This window comes from Phocoena phocoena, chromosome 16 (genome assembly GCF_963924675.1).
Source record: "Phocoena phocoena chromosome 16, mPhoPho1.1, whole genome shotgun sequence".
Lineage (NCBI taxonomy): Eukaryota > Metazoa > Chordata > Mammalia > Artiodactyla > Phocoenidae > Phocoena > Phocoena phocoena.
The window spans coordinates 81,632,301-81,656,331 of NC_089234.1; the positions used below are offsets into that span (position 1 = coordinate 81,632,301).

General features: G+C 44.3%; 1 protein-coding gene across 2 annotated transcripts in view; it reads right to left on the minus strand.

Moving 5' to 3' along the window:
- COG2 (component of oligomeric golgi complex 2) overlaps window positions 1–24,031 on the minus strand; it is a 41,435-nt gene that overhangs the window by 4,146 nt on the left and 13,258 nt on the right. Inside the window, exons 5-15 of one of the 2 annotated variants that reach the window (XM_065894141.1) lie at window positions 23,235–23,338; window positions 20,259–20,367; window positions 19,040–19,219; window positions 17,243–17,367; window positions 13,518–13,644; window positions 10,072–10,211; window positions 5,777–5,838; window positions 4,403–4,554; window positions 2,595–2,792; window positions 1,665–1,737; window positions 1,222–1,364 (exon numbers count right to left, since the gene is read on the minus strand). In XM_065894141.1, coding sequence (XP_065750213.1) covers window positions 1,222–1,364; window positions 1,665–1,737; window positions 2,595–2,792; window positions 4,403–4,554; window positions 5,777–5,838; window positions 10,072–10,211; window positions 13,518–13,644; window positions 17,243–17,367; window positions 19,040–19,219; window positions 20,259–20,367; window positions 23,235–23,338 — 1,413 coding nt within the window. The remainder of the gene's footprint in view (window positions 1–1,221; window positions 1,365–1,664; window positions 1,738–2,594; window positions 2,793–4,402; window positions 4,555–5,776; window positions 5,839–10,071; window positions 10,212–13,517; window positions 13,645–17,242; window positions 17,368–19,039; window positions 19,220–20,258; window positions 20,368–23,234; window positions 23,339–24,031) is intronic. The other variant, XM_065894142.1, reaches the window with a different exon arrangement.

Below are 24,031 nucleotides of genomic sequence, written 5' to 3' on the forward strand. Positions count from 1 at the left end.
AGACCACCATGTGAGAGGTTAGGATCTAGGGTGTCTGACTTTTCTTAGCTTTGGTTTCTTCATCCTTGAGTAAGGACACGGGCACTCACCCTGTAGGACTAATGAGGGTATGAAGTCTTTAGCACGGTGTCTGACCTACGATGCAAGCGCTCGGTAAATGTAACACCCCTTTGAAGAGAAAGGGGAAAGTTGCTAGATTCCTAAAGGAAAAGTAATGAATTTGGCAAAATAAGATAGGTCTCTCCCACTTCAGACCAGAAAATCGGGAGATAAGGTACTCTTGCTAGAAATGGGAATTCTGCTGGAGTGTCCCAGATTTTAAAGGAAAAGGAGAACAGCCCCAGCGGGGGTGAGCTGGGTCCCATCTCAGCACTCAGCCCAGCCGCTCGCTGCACCCAGAACACGGGCAGGGCGGGACGAGTAACCCCGACAGCAGCAGACCAGGCCGCAGGCTCAGCGCACAACAAAGACGCGGCCCCGCCCAGGCGTGTCTGTAGGAACTCCGGGATATTCCAAAGGAGCACAATGCTGCAGGAGATTCTCACAGTTCCTGAGAATAATTTCAGTTGTAAATGGCCTAAAATCCAACTATCCAACTGGGAGAAAAGAAAATCTAGAGGGAAAATAAGTGAGAACTGACAAGAATGAAATGAGCATAAATAAACGCATGAAAATGGGAGTTCAAGAGGGAAAATTAAAACGCTGGTAAAAACAAATCACCCCAAATCCCCATTCTACAAAGTGAGGACACAGAACTCGACTTTGAACACCAGTGTGAGCTTAATTTTTCACCTTATAAATGCCTTTAATATTTTTTAATGCAGCTTTTTTTTTATACCTTACCCAGGAAAAGACAGGAGAAAGCAGGTACTTCCAATGACAATATAAAAGAAATAAGGTAAATTCAAATCTTTTCAGGTATAAGATACGAAGACCAAAAGAAGGGTAAGACTTCAAAGTATTTTATTAAAATGCTTTCTTTGAAAATACGATTTTTCCTTAAGGCCAGAAGTCCGTGCTGTGCAAGTCCAACGACCTAAGTTGTGTCTGTGCCACGTCTACTGAGGAGCACCCCCCTTCTCACGAATAGGGTTTCTCGCCATGAGACGGATTCTCCCCCGGGGAACCTATTTCTGTCCCTCGCCTAACCACTTCCTCCCTCTCTGGCCTTCCTGATATATACTTCCCAACCTCGAAACCCTTTTCAGTGAGGGCACTGACCTTGTTGGTTCTTCGGTACAGCCTGGGAACCTCCAGGGCACTTTTCAGGTGACTGAAGCAAGACTCACTCAAGTCCTGGGTGACTCTGTCACTCAAGGCAGGCACACAGGCAGACAGAGATAGCCGGGAGTCCTCCAGGGCTGCTGCACACACAGAAGCATGTGTTTAATCACACTATCCAGCCCCAGGGGTGAATTCTATTTGAAATACCGTCAACATATTTAGCGAGCATTCTACAACAAACCAAATCAAATCAAATTACTGGAATTAAACAACATATCTCATTCAAGGAAGTTATAAACACAGAACAGAATACAGAAACCACCAAGGACTTACAACTAGAGAAGAAAATGGTTAGTTAAAATTTATCCTACAGTCTCTAAAATTCTATTGTAAATTATTTCTTATTCAAAGATTTGCTGAATCTAAAGATTCGTTTTTACCTGAGATAGAAGAAAAATTCTTAAAGCCAATCACTTCAAGTTTTGGCCTGATTGTTTCCAAGAGCTCTGGAAGCTGAAATAAATATGCACTTTATATATTCAGTTACTTTTTATAAATCAAAGTAAGAGTCAATTCTTTATGCATCTACGAACTCTAGACTATTACCAATGAACGATAAAACTAAACTCAGAACTTCCAGTGGTTTTCATCAGAAGAAAACAAAATTCCTAATTAATGCTTTCACTATGAAAGAATCCAACAGCATGGAAAACTGCATTTTCACGGCTATTAACAGACCCAGAAAACATGCGAAATCCTTTTCTATTCTGCAGCTCTCCCCAGTACCAAAAAAACGCATGGTAAAGACCACGTTTTTGCTCCAAACACACAATATCTGTCCAAGCACCACAAAATATTCAAACTTGAGAAAAGCAGAATTACATATCACAGCACTTAAACACATTCATCCCACAAAGTTCTGTTAATGGTAAAAGCAAGAACATGGAATCTATTTGGAGAAAACAGGAAGAAGTGTTAATAGGTCAACACTTTCAAAGTATAACTGAAGATTACATATTACCCTGAAATACTGGGTAAGTGAATTAGAAACGATTAAAATCCAACCACTAAAGGTCATGCCTGCACAGAGTAAGCGGAGCTGATGCAAAAAACGGCGGTGCCTGGCGTGCTGCTAGACTGTGGCGTCACTGCTGGAAGGGAAGCCGAGGCTCCGGGCTAGCACATCCTAAGCGGGACTGGCAAGCACGGGGGAGCGAGCACGCCGGGCAGGGAAACGGGAGCAACACCCAGAAGCGAGGTGAACGGACGTGCTCTCAGGGTGCCCCGGGCCCACAGTTCTAAGCCCCGTGAGGCCAGCCGTTGCAAACACTGAAGCCGGTACTTAGAACTCCTCCGGGATGCAGGCTCACCTGCTCCTGAAGCCTGTCCAGGTCTGCGACCACGTAAACAAGCTGAGTGCTGGAGATGGGGACGACGGGCTTCGTCTCGGAAGGGCCGCTTCCTCGGTCTTCGCAATTTCCTTGGGCGACGGAGGGATCTTTGCTGCCAGTTACCGAAGGCTTTTTAATATCCTTGGCACTTTCATTAGAGATGGGCCTGAGTAAAAGCTGAACAAAAGGGTTTCAACGATTAAATGTGCTTCCACCAGCAAGATACATGAGCATTTATACAGGTCAATGACTCACCATAAAATGTCAGCTGTCTACAAAGGATTCAGTGAACGTTCACTCATGACAAAACACCACAACCCTCTCCCCAGGCAGGTGTGGAAAACAGAGAAACAGGACAAACTGCAACCCCATGTGCATTTCCCCTCCTTAAGTAACGGGCAGAAATGAAACAACAGGCCCCTCAACTAAAGGAAAATTAAGATCTGGAACATCATAGTAAATTTTAAAAATTAATTAACTGCTTAAGGTAAATAACTTACGGTATCTGCTTAATAAATTTTCATCATCATAAGGGTAAAAAAATCAAAATCTAAACCTTAATTATGCTTCAAATAACACAAACGACAGAAGTGTTCTTTGCATAATGGATTTTTGCTACAAGGGAAAAAAACCTACGAGACGTGCACTGGGATCGAGAAAAGAATGGAATATCCTGGATGTGAGAAGAACTGCTGGCTAGCATCTTGCGTGGGCGTGGCGTGGCAGGCCCAGGCCTAACGGAAGTGTACCAACCCGACCGTGCCCAGGAACTGCACGGTCTTCGTGAACAGTTTCATGGAGCACGGTGGTCTCCTGAGACCCCTCTGAGCAGAGAGAGGCAAAGGCGGAGGAGGAAAGGAACTGCCGTGGAGCGCCCCTGTCTGCCAGGCCCCTTGGTTATCAGTTTGCTGGTCAAACCTCTCTCTACTCCTCACGACAAGCACAGATAGAAGCTGTTTTCCTCCTTTACAGATGAAGAATCTGAGACTCAATTTCCCTAAGACCACGAAATTAGATAAGGAGTGGCAGAGCCAAGGTCTGACGCTGTCTCAAGCCTGCGCTCTTTCCACTGAGGCCCTCTGCTCCAGCTGACAGAGTGCTTTCCTCTCCATGGATGAGGCCTTCCTCGTGTCGTCTTCCCTAAGCTTCCGCTCACATCTTTTATACTCATCACCTTGCTGTGGCCGGGGGGTGCGTCTGTCACTGAGCTGTCCGCGCAGCACGCATCTCTGAGACGCGGGCGCAGGGCCTGGCAGGGCTGGGGGCTCAGCAGTGGACCACACGAGTACTCCTGTGGCTTACGCACAATATCTAATAAACCATCAGAGGCGTGCGGACGCTTAAGGCAGCCAACTACCACTTCTGAAATGGAGGGAAGGTTAATTAATTTTACTACCTTTTAATCTCAACCACTTGGAGTTTTTACACTTCCAAAGACTAGGTACTAAAGTACGCATTTTAAAAATCATTTTCATTTGAATGAGCATTTCTGTTTTAGTCTGGAGGCAAAGATCCTGGTTTTCAGAAGGGAAAAATGAGGTGGCCAGTGAGGGCTTTTCCCAACGACAAAGCACTGACCACGTGACAGCAGACGCCCCTCGAGGCCACACGCACGAGTGAAAAGGAAACCCAGAAGCGGAACTGGGTAGCAACTGAGAAGCTGGCCTGCAGTCCCCGCATCAACCTCTCATGACAACACGGCCTTTAAGACTCCCAGCACGTTCAGCTTCACCCATCCTTAATTCGTTTTGGCCTCGATTAGGGATGAGCCACCCGCCAGCCCTCACCTCCTTGACAAACACGGAGTACCGCGCGAGAATCTGCAGAGTGAGTCTCCACAGACGATGCACCAGCAACGGCAAGAACATCTGGTCAGACCAACACCTCTGCAGGCTGCTCCACGTCCTGTGAGAAGCCAAGAGGCAATACGAACTTCCAGCTAGACAGAAAACATACGGTTAAGGAATCTCAGCTGAAGGGCTAACGGCTAAAATCTTCAACGTACACCCCAAGAGTGAAGGCAGCGGCCTTCTCAAGAACCCTATGTTGTCAGCAAAGCTTTAGGGAGGTGGTTCTAATTTTACATGACTCCCCCTCCCAGGCATCTGATAAGCATTGAACGTAAACGGCATTCAGAAATCGTCCGTCGGCAGGCACTTCATACCAAATCAACAAACACAAGCTGGAGAGGCAGTCACCGGCAAGGTTTCATCTTCGGTTCTGAATCTGTCCTGTCTTCTCCTTCCCTCCTGAATATGCTATTTCGACACAGGATGTCGATTACATATGGCCATTTTTGGCAAAAACAGCTGGAAACTAACTTTGAGGCTAAAAGAGTACAGTTTACATGGAACTTGGCCGCACGAAAGGGAGCAGAAAGCGGAGCGGAGCTGCCCCAACACCCTCGTGGCTATAGCAACAGCCAGCTACTAGGTGAGTGGCCACCGGGCATGGCTACAACGTGACACAGGTGAACGAGGCTGTAGGGATGCAAATGATGCAAACGTGTCTGCAAAGTGTATCCTAACCCTGGTCACCTGCGCACCGTCCCAGGACTGGCCCAAGGGCTCTGGAGGCCCGGGACAAGGAGCCCCCGCTGTGAGCCATCCCCCCACCCCCCCCAGAGGGAAGGCCACCGCGGTCCTTCACCTCAGCTTCGGAGAGAAGCGGAGCGTGGCCACTTGGCTACAAAAAGGGCTGCTCCCTTAAGCACAGCAGCAGTTATATCCCCCTGACATGTTATACTGAGGAATGAAAATGAGGTCTCTTTCCTGTGTTCTTAAAGCAGCGATTTTATCATCTCTGTACAGCAAGAAGCTCTATAAACCTTTTTTTTTTTTCTTTGCGGTACGCGGGCCTCTCACTGCCGTGGCCTCTCCCGTTGCGGAGCACAGGCTCCGGAAGCGCAGGCTCAGCGGCCACGGCTCACGGGGCACGAACCCGTGTCCCCTGCATCGGCAGGCGGACTCTCAACCACCGCGCCACCAGGGAAGCCCTATAAACCCTTTTTTAAAAAAGAAGTTAAAGTACATCTTTGGGTCTAACTTACTGGAAGACAGGAAAAGGTGAAAGTGCCCCCAGGGTACTGAGATCCCCAAGATGACTTGGTGAGCCTACTTAACTCAGAGACAGCCTGTCATTTGTCACTTTGAGGAAGTTACCTGGTGCGTCTTCCAGGACATCTGTAAGTGCTGCTTCTAAGGATCCCGCTATTTCTCTAAATCTGAGAGAAAAACAAGAGCGTAAACTGTTGTTTTCTCTGCTGCAGGCGGCTGTCCCACCCATCCTCCCTTCTCCCCACGAAACAGGACCTTCCTCCACTGGCTTGTTGGTGAGGCCAGCGCTGTCAGAGATGCCGCACCAGCCCTGATGCCTGTTCTCCAGACTTTTTTTTACCGAGCAGGAAATAAACGTGTCTCAATTAATCCACTACGAAGCCATTTCTGGCAAGTCCCACCGGCTATAATCAGGTAATCGCTTCAAGGCCGTAAGACTGGTTTTTCCAATCCCCTTACATCAGCCCTATCAGAAGAAAGTGAATGTCCCCCAAACTAAGAAATGGGAAAGCTGTATTCTGTGTCTTTGTTCGCAGCTTGAGAAAAATCACCGAAGGTAGAGGCGATCACACCAGAACAGCTCTCTGCCTGGCGCTCCTCGAACATCTGCTGCTGGTCTCTCACGTTGTCATGGTAACTGGCCCACCGGCCCCGAGGCTCAAGATCTGCTTCCTGATGGGTTTTCTTTTTCCTCTGCTGGCCCACTTGTCCCCTCATACCATCCTGTCACAGACTTCTATTTTAATGACTAGTGTGGACACATTTTTATGACTCTGAAATGAAAACTGTGTGTGTGCGTGCGTGTGTATTTCCTTAACTGGCTGCTTACGTAGCATCTTTCTTCCCAACTATATAGCTCTTCCATCTTCATACTTTCTTTGCCATACCCTCTTCTGTCACCTGCTAGTTCCTTTGCTAGCAATAAATTCTGACCCATGCTTCAATTTACTGAAGTCGTAATTCTGGTTTTTGGATAGCACTCACGTGCTTTTTAAAAGCAGTTCAGAGACTGGTTTTCAGGAGTAAAAGCACTTCACACAAGGAGCAGCCGCCCCGTCCGCCACAAAGGTGCGAGTGGCTCACAGCGGAGGACTCTGGACTGCCCTGGCCACTGGAGCTGGCCGGTGCCTGCAGCGTCCCTACACCACAGGGAGGGAAAGGACTCGCCCTCTGCCCCGTGAAGCCTGCGAAAGGCTAGTCACTCCAAGCAGCAGGGAGAGGCAGAGAGAGAGCAAGTGATAGAAGGCAAGCGGGGAACAGAAGAGAGCGCCGGGGCCCAGCGAAGGAGGCGGTGGCCCCGAGCACAGTGAGGACGGGGAGGGGCTGCCCCGCAGTGGAGGGAGCAAACCAGCACCTGCGTCAGCCTCAGCCCCTCAGCCCACCTTTCCTCCAAATCCACGCAAAACACGGAAAAGGCCTGACAGCTAACACAGCACCATTCACAACAGGGAACACCAGGCCCCAAGGAAGGGAAGGGCCTGTAAACGCGCAGCAGGAAGAGAGGTCAGCTCGAAGCTCTGCAGCCAGGAGAAGAGCAGGTATAATTCAGTGTAAGTAAAGACACGGGATCAAATCATATGTACGTCTGTGACAATTCTGATAAACACACAAACGACAAAGTGCAAGAAAAATGCAGCAGACCCGACACCAGTGCATTTCACACAGGCGTGCTGACTGTGTGGGACCAGCTGTTGGACCCTTGAAAGGAAAGCTATGTCACGTGACCCAGCTGTCCCCTTAGCCCCCAAGGGCCAGGAGCCCAGCACCAGCCCCTGGCACAGCCTTGCTGGGCAGTAACTTCCAGGATTGAAGTGATACGTTATACTTCTTAAAAAAGAAACAAAGTGAGACGTTACGTTGGTGGAATTTGAAAAGTTGTGCTGTAGTCTTCATGTGTATATGGGATGCTAGTCTACTCTTGATAGGAGATTTGTAAGAAAGGCAACCCCAGATACAAACACTCCCAAATTCTTACATTTGGGTTTGGGGAGGGTCTGGAGACGCACTTCCCAACGCATGTCTCTACTTCGCGCAGGCACACTCTTGCGGAGGGTGGAGGGAAAGGAAGGTACGTTAGTGCCACACGGACTCCACGTCATAAAGGAGCTACACCATGCTCAGCGCGTGCTGAATGTGACAGACACAGAACACACATGTGACCGTCCTGGGAGCATATAACATTCTAGCGAGATTTCAATTCAAAAAGACCTAACACTTTGCCTGTGGCATTTAAAGGGCGACCAGCCCAGTTTCCAGGCAGCCGCTGATTCGCTACCATTTGAGACTGTTCTGAGCACATGTACATTTAATCTCTTCCTATGAGAAACGGAGTCCTAAGCCTACTTTCCGATACTCCTGTAAGAACAAATGAAGCGCAGACACAGTAGGGTACCAGGGGCAGGAGGGGTGCACAAGTGCTCACAGAACGGTGTGTGTGGGCCAGGGCTGCCTTTTTCCTGAAGGTGACGGGGATGCAGGCATAGAGTCAGACCCGGGAGCATCCACCTGTTACTGGGGGAGCAATATTAATACTTCTTCCTAGAAACATGTCAACACATCATCACCCCACTGGCTTTAGGTTTACTTTAAATGACCCTGAGGTGAATCAGGTAACACTACAACTCTGACCCCAGCGGTGTTCGCAAAACGTTGTCATCCCTCAGAATAAACAATCTAATGCCTGATAAAAATCAACAGAACGGTGTCCTATAAAGTATTACTTGAATTTATTTCTTAAATGGAAAAACAAATGTACTGAAAGTTATGAAGTTCCACACTTCATAACTCAAACATAATTTTTTAAAAATTTTATACATTTTAAATAAAACTGTTTACAAAGAAAAGTTAACCAATCCCTTTGAATGCTATGGCTAAAATCTGCTGAAGGTGAAAATGTCTTTCAGGGAACTGGCTGAGTTCCGACAGAGTTTAAGGCTCAATCACCAGCTTTGAGAGAACGTATAATGAGAGGAGAACCTGCCGAGGCCGGGCTGTGCCGTCCCTGCGGGGCCCAGAGCTCCAGGAAGCAAGGTGACAGTGCAAGATTACCAAGCATGGGGCCCTGGGGTCCGGGGAAAATGACTAGAAAAGAGGGGTTCAGAGGCAGTAGACGGGAGTATGGGCTGATGGCATTGGATATCTAAAGCAATCTAACTTTGAACCTGGACTACAAAAGACATGGGACAGTTGAAACATTATTTCTCTGCTGCAGTCTTACGCTATAAAATGATGTTTCACCATTTTAAATTCTTCTCACAAACCAAAAGGGCTTCTTGCCCTGGCTTAGTTTTGATCATCACGTAATGATTACTTCCCATGCAGTCCATGAATATCTTACACACAAAAAAATCCTTAATTTCCTACCTACAGGATAATGAATGTAACCTTGAAAAATTAAGCATAAAAGCCAGTATTGTGTGTAAAAGGGCATCTTACTAACAGGCTGACAGTTACGATTCCATTATCAAAAGATGATTACATACATTCTCAATCATGGTGAGTAATTACAAATCAAGGTATCTAGTTCCTAGTATATTTCCCTCTGTAATTATTCCTTAGAACCCTGGGGAAGGACTGCATCATAATTAATGAAAACATCCAACAATTTAAACAAAAAGCCTGAGTCTTTAAAGAGCATTCTAGCTCAAATGCTCTCGTTAACGCCGTTCTATGGAGGAGCTTACTGTGATCTCACTCAAGAGAATCTGCAGAAATGGCTATTATCACCTATTCTTCTAAGGGAACACATATTGTTAAGAATTTATCCTAAATTTCCCCAAACAGTCTACAGAACCACTTACTGACACAGGTGATATCATTATGACATCTGGAAGAAAAGTGTCACCGTCTTCCAGATAGAGAGAAAAAATGTCACAAAGTATTATAAAGGAATCCAAAACAATAGGTAGAATTACTATCAATTGCTAAGACGGAATCAGCCACAGAGACTACTCTAAGAGAGAATACTTCTCCCGACTCCCTCTGAGGACAAAAAATGTTCCAGATGAGCAAAACAACAAATGCAGGGTAGGTCTGCTATTTGAAGCAGGTGATGAGAGAGGAAAACGGGGAGAAAGAGCTGCTAGGTGACCCGCTCTTTCTGTCTCTTCACGACGAACGAGGACGTAGCACGTGGGAATGAAGCCAGGCCTGGTCTAGCTCACTCTGAGTCTAGTGTTCTCAGTTGTCTGATGACCAAGGAGTAAGACTTATCTTTCTGTCGTACAAGCCAGAACTCTGGCAATCACGATACTTCCTGTGCACTTCCACTCTACATTTTGTTTCCCAAAGAACAGTGTGATGATCAAGAAGGGGCCGTTAGCTGGAGCCAACATACTTAACTCGTGCTCAAATTCTATTTTAGAAGGGTAGAGGTGGGGGGGGGGGGGTAAATTACTGACCTTATTTGAAAATACACAGGCAAGTTCCACTTATTATTGAAGCTCTGATAGGCGGGATGTGCTCTTAATCTTTTTACACTGGCCTGTGATCCACATTGCCGTTCAAATGTTCTTACAAAATCCATACTTATGGTATATTTCTAAAATAAGAACAAACAGGTGGCATTTTCATTTTAAGTGAACTAACCAGAACTGGGATCATATAGTGAAAAAAGCTGTAATCAAGATAAAGATCAACACACAGAATCATAGTTTCTGGATCTGCTAAGGACCTTATGGGATCTTCCTTCCAAGGTCCCTGCTTAAAGATCAAGTAATGCCCAAAGTGGTTCTGTGACGTGCTCAAGGTCCTAGGTGGCAAGCCCGTCAGGAGACCCAGGCATCCTAAGTCCAGTGGTCTTTAAGCGACAGCTCTCCCCCATCTTCTAGGGCACCCCTAACCCAGTCCACTGGAATCACAAGAGATTGCAGATTAAGTGGTATAATTTTCATTGCCTCTCCAGAAGAAGAAGTAGAAAATTTTAAAAAGGAAAGAAAGACTCAAACCATGTGAGTAATTACATCCTTTTTATAGATGGCACAGCATGAAGACTGACAGGAGGAATCTAACACCACCATTAAGAGCAGAAGCTAACACTTAATATTTATCATCCTCACACAGTGCTTAAAATTGTCTTACTTACTTTAACCCAGAAAACTGCCTTACCCGGTAACTACTTCTATATCATCCCCATTTTATAAACGACGCTTCCTCTTCTGCTCAGGCTCAGAGAGAATTTACCCGGAAACAAAGGAAGGAAACAGGGGAAACAGAACCCTCGCCAGCCAGCAGTGCAAAGCTGCGGTTGCACATTCCTTGGCGAGGGCCCTACTCTCCAGTCCCCAGGCTCTGGGGAGGACACCTCAGGACTTCCCACGTGCTTCTCATTAAGAGGGACTCTGTTCTGGGTCACCAAACCAATCACCCGAATGGGATGATGTCTGGGCTCATGTGGGAATTTTAGTGCAGTAACACCACCACAGGTGTTCCATTTCTTTCAACTGGTTTTGAGCTACACTTACTGAATCCCCTGAGTGTGGTCTACATGTGTGGAGTTGAGACAAAGAAAGGTATTACTCATCCCTTTTGGGATAAAACTATACCCCTGCATATAATGGGTGTTGAAAAAATACAAAAATATTTTTCTCTTCACAAAAGCATGTCCCATTAAAACTGAAAGCTGAAAGCATTTCTTGCAAGAAATGTTTGTACCCGCAAACGTTAAGTATTGGTTTAGAATTCTCAAGTCGACACTCTATCAGAAAGCTTCATTTCTGAGCTGAAAAATCTCCTGAGCCTAACACGATCAAAATGATTCTCTAAAGAGGAATGAAAAGGGTCTTAAACAGCTAATGCTTAAGACCTCATATTGTTCAACACACTGTAACACGGGCCAAGAGAACAGATCAGTGGTATTTCTGGGATAATAAAGCTCCCAATTTGTTGTCTTACCTGTTTTGAAGTCTACCAGGCCCCAGGCTCACCACACTCACCTTGTGCCTCTCTACACTTTAAAAATCAATAAGCAATTTGACCAAGCAGAGTTAGAAAAAGAAGCAAACAGAACTTCTAGAAACGAACGTAAGGGTAAACTGGAAACAGGTGAAAAGGAGTTTAGACAAATCTGAAGAAGGAATCAGTGAACTAGAAGAAAAGTCCCGAGAAATTATCCAGAATGAGCACAAAGAGACAAAAAATTAAAAAGTGAATTCAGCAAACACAAAGGATAAAGTGAGGAAGTCTAATCAAAAGTTCTAGAAGAAAATAATAGAGGAATGAGAGAAAAGCACAACTGAAGAGTTAATGAATAAAAATGATACAGAGCTGATTAAAAAACCACCAATCCTCAGATTCAGGAAACCCAACAAATCCTAAATACAATAAAGAAAAAGAAGCCCACACTAGATTCTCATAATGAAACAGCACACTAGAGTCACAGGCAAGATTTGGGAGAGACGGCATGATAACTACAAAGAAACAACAATAACTATTTTCATAACGGAAGTCAAGAGACAATGTGCAAAGCGCAGAGAATTCTACTTCCATCAAAACTACCTTTCAAACACAAAAGGTATAAAGTTATTGTCAGACATACAAACTGAGGGTTTATCACAAAGAAGTGAAATTTATTATCACCAGGCCCTGCTAATAGATGAATTTCAGGAGGAAGGAAAATGATCCAAGAAAGAAGGTCTAACATCCAAGAAGGAACAGGAAGCAAAGGAAATGATAAACATGTGGAATAATTCTGAGAGGAGAATGATGACCACATAAAACAATAAAAATAACGCCCTATTTGGGGGATAAAGAAAATCAAAATAGAAATAAGACCCTGGAAACAGTAATAGATACTATGGAATGAGGTGACTGGCATCAAAGTACTCTAAGATCCCTGTGCTGTTTGGGAGGCTGAAGAACACCAGTGAGCTTTAGATTCTGTTAAGTAACCACTAATGTTACTTAATACATAAAGAAATAAAGGGTAGAACTTCCAAATTAGTAGAGGGGAAAAACAGAATAAATGAGGAAAACAAATCCCCAAAAGTCCAAAATACAGAGAAGGCGGAAAAGGAAAGAAAAAAAGGGAGAAAGGAAAAGAAGGAAGAAAAATGGGACAAATAGGAAGAACCAAAGAAACCCCAAATACATCAGTCACTACGATCATTGTAAATTTAACAAATTACCTAATTAAAAGACAAAGATTGTCATGTTGAATAAAACAATCGAAAAACCAAAAATCAAAATCCAGAGCAGGAAGGAGAGGAGAGGCGCCGAGGGGCTGAGCAACACGAGTACTGAGCAGGGGAGCTGGGCACGGACTCAGGCCACCTGGCCGAGAGCCTTTATTCTTCTCCAGGACACTACGTACTATCTTTAAAAAATGGTACAACGGAAAATTAACATACGAGTCTACTTCTGAAATATCAACCATGAAGTCTTTTAAATGATGTTTTTTTTTTAAGAAATGAAAATATCAAGGCCTCCTAATCTTTCAAATTATAGAGGACACTTACATATTGCATTTTAAAATCCAACCCAATATTTCGTTTTCCTTCAAAACGATACAGTAGAGATCTACAAACTTAATTTTTCATGGAAAACAACTGCAAACAGCCTTGTTTTTAATGGTCCTTAGGTTCTTTTTTAAAATTAGAATATTCATATCTAGTCCCAACTGCATCTAGGCTGAATTTTACTTTACATTCTAAAAAATATTCTTAGTCCTTGAAGTTATCAGAGACTGACTTGAATAAAACAGTGTGTGTTTTAAGGTAAATGCTTGCTACATAACTCAGACCGTGGTTTTTCCTAAAACCACAGAACCAAGACTGTGCAGAAAAGATGTGATTATCCTAAAGTCTCAGGTTAACATCTTCAAGAATCAAGACGATGGAGGAAAAGGTACCTGGTGAAAGGCATCGGGATTCCCAGGATTAAAAAGTGAGGGCAATTTTTCTTCTAATCCTCGTACTATTTCTGGCCAGACAGAATTCACCAAAAAATCATATCCGGGAACAGTATTGCCTTTTTCACTGTAAGATAAGAGGAAAATTTCAGTCAAATACACCAGAATCTTCTACTTCCAAAAATCAAAATTCCACTGTGGTGCTTTTATTAAAATAAAAGCTCCTCAGCCTAAAATTTATTTCAACCTTTTTAAAAAAATGGTATCTGTCAGTTAGTTTGTTCTTAGACCCAAACTTCTATTTCACTCCTTGATCTCATTCTCACCTTGAACCTGACACATCCTCTGTGTCCTGACCCCTACATCTATCTATCAAGTAGTAAGCAAGCTGGGGTCAAGGATAATGGAAAACTACACCGACTTAACTTGGCACAATTTTCTCCCCTAAAATGGGCTACCATGTTTATACTCTGTCTTGAAAAAGAAGCAGTTTAATACCACAGGAAAAGCAGTCTTTGTGGGACTTCCCTGGTGGCGCAGTGGTTAAGAATGCGCCTGCCAATGCAGGAGACATGGGTGCGAGCCCTGGTCCAGGAAGATCCCACACGCCGTGGAGCAACTAAGCCCGTGCGCCACAGCTACTGAGCCTGCGCTCTAGAGCCCACGAGCCACAGCTACCGAGCCTGCGCGCCGCAACTACTGAAGCCTACGCGCCTAGGGCCCGTGCTCGGCAACAAGAGAAGCCACCTCAATGAGAAGCCTGCGCACCGCAACAGAGAGTAGCCCCCGCTCGCCGCAACTAGAGAAAGCCCGCACGCAGTAACAAAGACCCAACGCAGACAAAAATAAATAAATTTTTTTAAAAAAAGAAGAATTATGTTACATCTACTCTGCCTGTGCTCTGTAAATGGAACAATAATGCCTACAGGACAGCACATATATTTAAAAAAAAAAAAAAGAAAAGCAGTCTTGTATTCAACCTTAACACCACTCAACTCTAAAGCACTATAAATCACGCTAATTGCCCAATTACTAACAACTTTCTGATTCAGCTATCCCTAAGATTACCCTCAGTTCTAAAGTTCTATGACTATTTTACGTAAAATCTCGATCACAAATCTTAATACAAAAAACTGATAACGGTAATGTTTTTTGTGTGTGCATGCTTTATTCTGCATTTTTAGCCAAAAGGCTGGACTCTGGGTTTCTAATTCACAAACTTAGATGGGAGACAACACTGAGATAAAAGCATGCACTCGGGAGCCAGAGTACGTGGGTTCAAATTTTGGGTCATTTAACTTCTCTGTGTTTTGGTTTCTTCATCTTCAAAACAGGGATGATAATGATACGTACCTCACAGGGTCATTATATGGATTAATATTTGTAAAGCATTTAGGATGGTGCCCAGCACACAATAAGTGCTATGTTAATAGTGGTTAAATACACAAGTACATAAACAAAAAAAGCAGGTTCCTTAAGTTTCTCTTGAACTTAAAGACCTGTAAGTAGCTTTAAGCAACACCATCTCACTGATCGACCCACTCTGACTGCTCCGTTATTGATATGCTCTATATTAAGATAACTGTCTTTAAAATTGATCATCCATGCAATATACGGTCTTATTTTTTAGCAAAACGGGGAGTTGTGTAGCTAAGTGGTGATAACAAATTGGCATTTAACATTCTGATAAGAATTAAAAATAACCAGTAAAAAGTTTTCATAATTTTCCTTCTTAGCAAAAACTATCAAGACAAATAGCTTATTCAGCTTTACTGTTCAGAAAGAGCTATCAGATAATCTCATTCTATAATAGGTAGGAATTGATGAGAAATTACTGGTGGGATTGGAGGAGGGTCCAGGAGGGAAAGAAGATGCCTGTGTCCCACGTACCCAATTCCATGTATCATATCATATACTTTTAATCATAATAAGAAGTAGCTCTATTAAGGTATCGGAAGAAAGAAGGAACAGAATTGAAGATTTTAAAACACAAATGCACATAATCTGAACAACACTGAAGGACAAGATCACCTCATTCCCGAAGTAAATGTCTAACTAAAGCCCCAAAGAGAAAACTTAAACCTGTGAGATCAACAGTTAGAAAAGCTAATCCACATTCTTCGGAAGATAAATCTTGAACGTCGCTGGTGCCCCCAGCTATAAAGGGCACCTGGAGGCAGAAGCTGAGCAAGGGAAGGTGAGGAGCGGCGGGACGACGGGGCCTCAAGCAAATGCAGGTGGCCCACCAAGGTACAGTTTAGAGTCCTCAGATTTCTGAGGCGTCTACATGAATTCTGCCACACTGGAAACCATGGAAAAGAGCACGTGAGGCTCCGTAACTTGACATTTCAGGACCAAGACTAGTAGGCCTGTCAAATCTAATGACTGGTTGTTTCATAACTGTGGCTTCTTTAAATTTACCCCATGACTTCTATGAAATTCTTACCCCAAATCCAAATCCAACTAAATCTTCATGATTACTAAGCAAAAGTGGCAAAACAAGGCTTCATCTGAAATCGTGTAGTGGAAATAGGGTACTTCACAAGTCAAGCAGCGTATTTGTTCCCCAGATTTTTTTTCTTTTCAAAGAACAAAAATTCAAGACCAAGTATAATGTTCACTCCATGAAGACAGGGGCCTCATTTGCCTTTCTAATGCTGTACAGAGGTTAAGTCTTTCACCCTGCAAACACTGGGCAGTTACTGCCTTCGACACCGTGCCAGGAGGGAGGTGTGGGCCGTGCGGGAGGGGAGCGCGCTGTTGAGATGGAAAAAGTGAGAGCGACGTGCAATGGCCTGCAGAGAACAGGATTAAAGGTAGAATCAGGGTAAAAGATGGTCTCTTGAAGGAAGTGGCATCTGAGCTGGGGCTTCACGTGGAGTGACAGGTCAACAAAAAGAGGGACCGGGAAAGGCGGAGGGGACTCCGAGGAAAAACACAGACCCGCCCAGCGTGTGCTGGGGCCGGCAAGTGCAGCTGTGTGCTGGAGAACACCAGGGCGAGGGTACCACAGAGCAGAGGGCCCCACCCGAGGACCACCGGGGCCAGAGCACAAGGGGCCTTGTGTGCTGATCAAGAAGCCTGCATTTTCCGCAATGAGCAACAGGAAGCCACTAAAGACTTAGGAAGAAGGCAGGGCATGAATCTCAGCACTGTGGGTAAACGTGCCAGCAGAGGGGCAGACTGAGACGCGCGAGCAGGCGGGGAAAACCTGTTACTGTGGACAGAGAAATGACAAAGGCCTGGACCAGGACAGTGGCAGTGGTGGAAGGCAGTGGGGTATTTACAAAACAGAACTGAAAACCATGGAAATCAGACAAAAGGAGGGAGAACTGAAGATGACTTTAACCACAATTAAATCTTATAAAACTTGTTGAATTAAACTGAATTGATATTTATTAACAGATTATGACACTAGAATAATGGAAGGAAACCAACTTTTATTTCAAACCTAGTTTAGGGAAATGACAGTGTAGGAAAGGGCAAAGCGTGGGCTGCGGATTCAAGAGAGACACACCATTCATCTCCGTTCCACCCACTACAGTTTCCTTCTCTGTAAGACGAGGCTAACGGCCCCTGCCCAGCTCAGAGCACTGTGCTAACACACAGACAGGAAAGGGCATCTGAACCCGGTCCACACGAGACAGCAATAACCAGCAGGGCACGAGCGGCTCCCAGGCGCAGCCCCGGACCGCGGGAGCACTGAGAACAGCTGCTCAGACTACCTTGAGGTGGCTCCTCCCGTGACCTCTCGAAGGAGGCGGCAGTGGTGGGGAACGAACTCCAGGAGCTTCCTGTACATGAGCTGAAGATCGCTCGGGTGAGCATCGACAATCTGCTCTACAATCACCTAGTAAAAGGAGCATCGTTTTTAAAAAAGACAAGTATGAGTTACATACCACAGGGAAAAGAACAAAGAAAACCTTGAAAGTGTGTTTCCTCTCGCCCCCCTCCTCCCCAGCTGACATGTTTCCTAACAGTAACAGCCTCACTCAGAGCTAGTTCCAGGATTCGGGTGCATAGCTCTGACCTGGGGGAGACACAGGCTGGGTGACAGAGACTGGCCTGAAGCTGAAAAGCCAGGCACATTCGCCTGTTTCCCTCCTGAGCTTGAAAACGAAATAAAACGATGATTTCCCATGACAACAGCTCCTTGCTGTCTTGACCGTGGCCTCTTCTTCTAAATACCATTATTCAGATTAGGGGAAGGTTTGAGACAGAGGAAGATGGAAGGGAGTATATTTTATTTTACTTTATTATTATTTTATCTTTTGTGTTAAGGTTGAGAATCAAGAGGCGAATGACAAGCATACGAATGTAAATACAATTAACATGTGGTCACAGTTTATTTAATATGCCACTGAAACATCAAACGTTTCTGTAATTTAGCACGTTAGCTTCAGTTCAATGAAAAACGAAGGCACAAATTAGTAACCATTTTCACTTAGTGATAAAGAAATAGTGTAGGTAATTTGTCTTTTTCACTCCTATAGAGAGACAGCTATGAAGTACAACAGGATACAAACAGAGGAGGTTGACAGATCATTTATTTTTACTAATCCTAACGAAATCCTAATGAAAGCTGACTGGACTATTGAAATTAATCCTTAAGTTTCATTTTTATCAATGACATTCAATTTTCCCCATTTATAAATGGGAGACTTTCACCCCAAAGTCACGGTGAGTAGGGCTTTGTACTTACTGGACAGAAAGAGCGTCCACACTGATGTGGCACTGAAGAAAGTCTGCAAACACTGAGGACGGGCCTGTGACTTCCACCAGTTTGAACCAGACAAAGCTGCCATTTTTGCGTGTCGGAAAACGCTGAGTATTGGCAACTTCATATGGTACAATCTGTAATATATTCTGGTTGCTCAAAGGCAGAACATGCTCACTTCCCAAATTTTAACTGTATCCTCGTAGGTGAAGGACACTGGATAGCCAAGTTCTGGATTTAAGGTATTACGCTGCTAATTTGCCTATGAAAGCCCTTCATCTGTGAACATTCCCTCCCTCCCACCTTCCTGGCCCACACACTCCTCAGCACGTCTGTGAAGACAGCCCTCCACGCAGACCTTCCACGCTCAGGGCTCTTGGCCCGCTGTCCCCCCACGAGGCACTTGAGCTGCGGTGCTGGCATCTGCTTTACTTGTTCCATTCTACCCACTAGACCAGTAGTTAAAGATTCGTTTTAAAAACTTTATTGGCAAATAATTTACATAGCATAAAACTGACCTAAAAATGTTCTGATACACACCTTCTCCCTAGGGAAGACCTGCCCCCTACTAAATTAAGATAATCCCTGGGCTACGGCATCACTAGAAAATACGAGAGAGGGTGCCTGACTCCTGCATGCTGGTTGTAACCACCAGGGACCAACCTTTTCTTACAACTGATGCTGCAGTAACTATGAGAATCTTTACAGAAGGACCTCTGATCCACCCTCACGCCCAGTGAAGCATCCAGGACACAGCAGACGCTCTATGAACGCCTGCTGAATGAAGGCCTGGGGGTGCACAAACCTCATCCATGTATGGTTTCACTAGGACTTGACCAACTAACGCCTCCGCGTCCCGTGCCTTGTCAATCGTGGCGTAAGTCCGTAAGCAGTGCCGGATTACATCGACACTGGAAGTCCGCAGACCTTCCAAAAGAAGGCCTTCCAGTGACTGCTGTAACATGGCTGTAATGCCAGCTATACGCTGCAAGAAAAACAGGTAAGAAAGCAGCTGGAACAATTTCTGAAGACTCAAATATATACATAACAAATCTCTGGCGGCACTAGAAGAGAATATGTGTAAAATTAAAATATTAACATTTTCTGGAGCGTAACAATGAGTCTCTCCTCCACTCCACATCTCTTTATAAGTAAATCTCTGCTATATCAAAGGAGGATTTAGACGGAATTGCAGAATGAGAAAAAAAGTTATTCTCCTCTTAAGCTACACAGTAAATCTGACAAACATCATGAATCTAAAGCCCAGTCGAGAGTTTCGGATAAATTAACTCTGACTACATCATACAGTGTGTCAAGTTACATGAAATTTAGAATTAATTTTACCCTTATAATTCGGAGAATATGCCTGTGTCTTTACACAAAATCTACAGTGTGTGACACTTAGGGGGCAGGGGTCCAAAAGACAAAAACTGAAGGAAAAAATTCAAAGCTAGCTTCAAAATCCTGGAGATCAACGATTATCACAGGCATTACAGGCATACCGAGTGTGGTTCCAGACCACAATAAATCGAACAGTACCACAATAAAGCGGGGCACTGGGATTTCGTGGTCTCTCAGTGCACGTAAAAGAAATGTTTACACTATGCTGCAGTGTATTAAGTCTGCAATAGCATTATGTCTAAAACAACAAGGTATATACCTTAATTACCTCAATTAAAAAATACTTTATTGCTAAAAGATGTTAATCGTAATCTGAGCCTTCAGTGAGCTGTAATCATTTTGCTGGTGGAGGGTTTGAAGTACTGTGAAAATTACCAGAGTGTGGTACAAAGACATGAAGTGAGCAAATGCTGCTGGAATGGCACTGGTAGGCTGATAGACTTGCTTGATGCAGAGTCGCCATAAACCTTCAATTTGTTAAAAAACAAAACAAAACAAAAACATATCTGTGAAGTGCAACAACGTGAAGGGCAATAAAATGAGGTATGCCTGTATCAGGTAAAACCAAAGTTATTTAGCAAATTCCTAAATACCAAAGTGTGAAAATCTAAAACAACACTTACTGGTCTTATTTGGTCCAAAAGAGGCATGCCTTTGCTTTGAACAGCATGAAACTGTAACTGGTTAAATTCTGTGGCAATTCTCTCCAAAATCTGTCCAGTCAGAAGTGGGCTAGTAGAGACAATTAGAGAAATTTAACTCCTAAAGGCTTTAAGTTTCCGAGAGAACACATCACGTGATTAGCAATGGTGATGCTTTAGCACCCACTGTGTTTTTCCACAGCCCCGTTACGAGGTAGAAGCTAAAGCATCCTTCGTGCCATCAGCGTTCATAAGTCACGTGCACAGCATGTTCTAGGACAGTGGGCAACGACTTCAGTATAAGCCACTGACGCTGCCTGGCCTCAGCCACAGGGTCCAAGCAAGAAGCAGGAGCTGGACCAGGCCACTGTGGGTGTGACGGGCGTTTCCACCTCCTCCCCCAGGCTCTCCTGTCCATGGCCTTCTTCATCTTTAACCTCCCTTCCCTCTCTTGCCCTATCCTATTATTTACACCTGAATCCCCTTCTACTGCTCTGTCTCATTCTCTCTTCCTCTAAAATACCTCCAGTACTTCTAAAATACCAAATACTGCTGTCTCCTTGATAAAATAAAAGCAGCCCTCTAGCGGCAATACATCAAATAAGTCAGAAGAGCTCTACATTTTCATTTACCAAAGAGCTGAAAGAGCAGTCAATCTGTATTCTCTGGGTCCTAGTGAAAGGACATTCATTGTGTGTCTGCCACAAAGTGTAATAAATGCACTTCTTTCCTCTAAAATACATTGCAACGATACCACTCAAAAGGAAGCTAAATAGCAAAAGAAGAAAAATATAAAGGCACTGAAGCATCTGCTGGGCTTCTCTTGAGGCATCCTATATCTAATGGTGACCTATCAGTGAGTGAGGGGAAAAAATCCACATCACAAGGAAATGAGATGCTATCCATTTCAGGTCAGTCCTGTACCTGTAGCATTCAAACTAGTTTAGGGCTTCCCTGGTGGCGCAGTGGTTGAGAGTCCACCTGCCGATGCAGGGAACACGGGTTCGTGCCCCGGTCCGGGAGGATCCCACGTGCCGCGAAGCGGCTGGGCCCGTGAGCCATGGCCGCTGAGCCTGCGCATCCGGAGCCTGTGCTCCACAACGGAGGAGGCCACAACAGTGAGAGGCTCGCGTACCGCAAAAAAAAAAAAAAAAAAAAAAAAAACACAAAAAACTAGTTTAGAGGGAGAGCAATTCCCCTGCAAGACCAACCCAAAAGGTCAATCCCTCTTTCCTGAGTAACCTAGTGTGGATCTATTCATTATAAATTATCTAAACGTTTCTTGGACTAAGAAGCATGCTGTAGTTACCATTCACTTACATTGCCCTGGTTTTCCTTTCTCTACAGCTCAAAGTTGCTGATCTGAATTTTTTAAAAGTACTCAAAGGTGATTCTGAGCAAGAAACAGCATAATATCTATTACATTAAAGATGGAACATTGAGGGACTTCCCTGGCGGTCCAGCAGTTAAGACTCTGCGCTTCCACTGCAGGGGGCCACAGCTCGATCCCTGGTTGGGGAACTGAGATACCACATGCCATGCGGTGCGGCCAAAAAGGAGAAAAAAAAAAAAAAAAAAAGATGGAACATCGCAAAGGAATAGTATCATAGAAAAAGACATCAACGAGGAAGGGAGTAGGAACGGACCCAAGTGGAAAGAAAACAGGGAGGCAGGTATGGCGGATGTCGAGTGCGGACCAGTTGGCAGGAGCTGCCAGTGCTGCTGAGGGTGAGAGAGACGCGGAGCAGCTCAAGACAAACGGCTCCACCGGACGGGTCAGAAGGGACGGGTCAGAAAGGACAGCAGTGGAGACGCTGGCCAGCGGAGGTGAGGGCAGGAGCGCGAGGGCGGGGGGCTGAAGGGACAGAGACAGCGAGTGCTGACCACTTGTTTGTACATCTTGACTATGAAAGGAAGTAGAGACCCAGGACAGGAGAATCACTTCCTTTTTGGATGCCGCATTCCTCAATCTATACGACGAGAGATATGGAGCATACTGCCTTTCAGGTGCTCCCAAATCTCACATTCTGATTCCTAAAATTAAGAAGTCCAACACGCTTCATCGTACGGTAAGACTCTGGTATAGGTGCATTCAATTTGGCTTTGGCTGGTTTTGCAGCAGATTATCCAACATTACTCAGGGAAAGATGTTATGGCTGTCCACGTGCCTTTAGGAGAAGCTCTTGTCAGACCCAAATTAGATGTGTGAGGGCCTACGACATGCCGGGTGCAGGCTACCGAGCTGACTGTCAGACAGCCCTGCCAGTGGAGTTACTATTAGCCTTACGCTGCCCAAGACACAGGGAGCTGAGGTTCCATGACTCAGGCTGCCCGGTGGGAGATGCGGCACAAACTTGTGCTCCTCCCATGGCACCATGGTGCTGGTGTGATCCACTCATTTTCTGAGCCACTCATCTACCTGGCTGATTTAGAATTCACACTAGGAAGGTAATAAGACGGTCACAGTGTAACAAAGGAAATGGTCATTTTTTTCTAATTTCACAAGGTTTCTTTCCCGTTTATAAATTTTAACTAAATGTGTCCTATACCGTTTCTTAACGCTACAATGCTAGTGCAAGATACATGAATGGTGATACTCTGGGCATGTCTACATAAACTTATGAGAGATGAAAGCCATTCCATACCTGGAGGACCAAAGGATTTTGCCAGTGCTTACACAAGGCGATCCCAAAGATAAAAATCTTCCACTGAAAGCACACTCCTCTGACTCCCTGTAAGGTGACGTGTTGGGACAGTGGTCCATCACCACGAAGGTTTCAGAGGGATGTACTATAAACTCTACCGTCTCACGCCCTCCACTTTTCATAAGCTACGTTCAAAAACACTGAGCCATATGCTTGGCTTTTCTTCTTTATCAGAAATGCGTTTTAACTAAAAAAAAAAAGTAGCCTGGGTGTAAAGTACTAATTTATGTGATATTTAGTAAAAAATACTTACCTGCTTGCTTCCAGTGCAGATGTTTCTTTTGAATGTTGAGAATTTAAGATTTTTTCAATTTTCTCAACTGATCGAATAACCTGTATAAGCCTCAACACACATATCTATAAAAATAAAAATGAAGCCAGAAAGAAGTTATCATGATGTTTAATCTTAATTATCTTATTTCCCCTTTCTAAATGCAGGGAAATACAAAGCCAAAAGTCAACTTGAAGTGTGTAGAGCGCTCTACAGTTTGAATACTTCTACATAACACTGAATTCCCAAGAATGTAAAACTTAATTTTAGCTGCCCAGAAGAAGCATATTTCAATATTCTATTACAAGTTAATAGTTAAAAAAAGAAAAAAAACTAGACTTTTTTTGTTTTCTCATTTCCTGCATTTTTATTTCTTCTTTCTTTTCCCCATCTTAAATGAACCCCTCTATAGGCACTACATTTATTTTCTTATGACCCTTTTCTCGTGTTTCAATTTTAGTTTCTGATCATCTTTAGCCTATTTACATGTATATGACACAATTATATGCCTAAGCGTCAATTCATTAAAGACATTATTACACAATAAATATTATCAAAGAGGTTGAGGAATATTATAAAAACTCTCATCCTTAAAAGAACAAAAAGAAAGTCATTCGTTAAACGAACAGTTACTAGAACCTACTGTACAGCACAGGGAACTCTACTCGATGCTCTGTGGTGACCTAAATGGGAAGGAAATCGAAAGAAGAGTGGAGATATGTATAACTAATTCACTGCTGCACAGCAGAAACTAACACTACACTGTAAAGCAACTATAC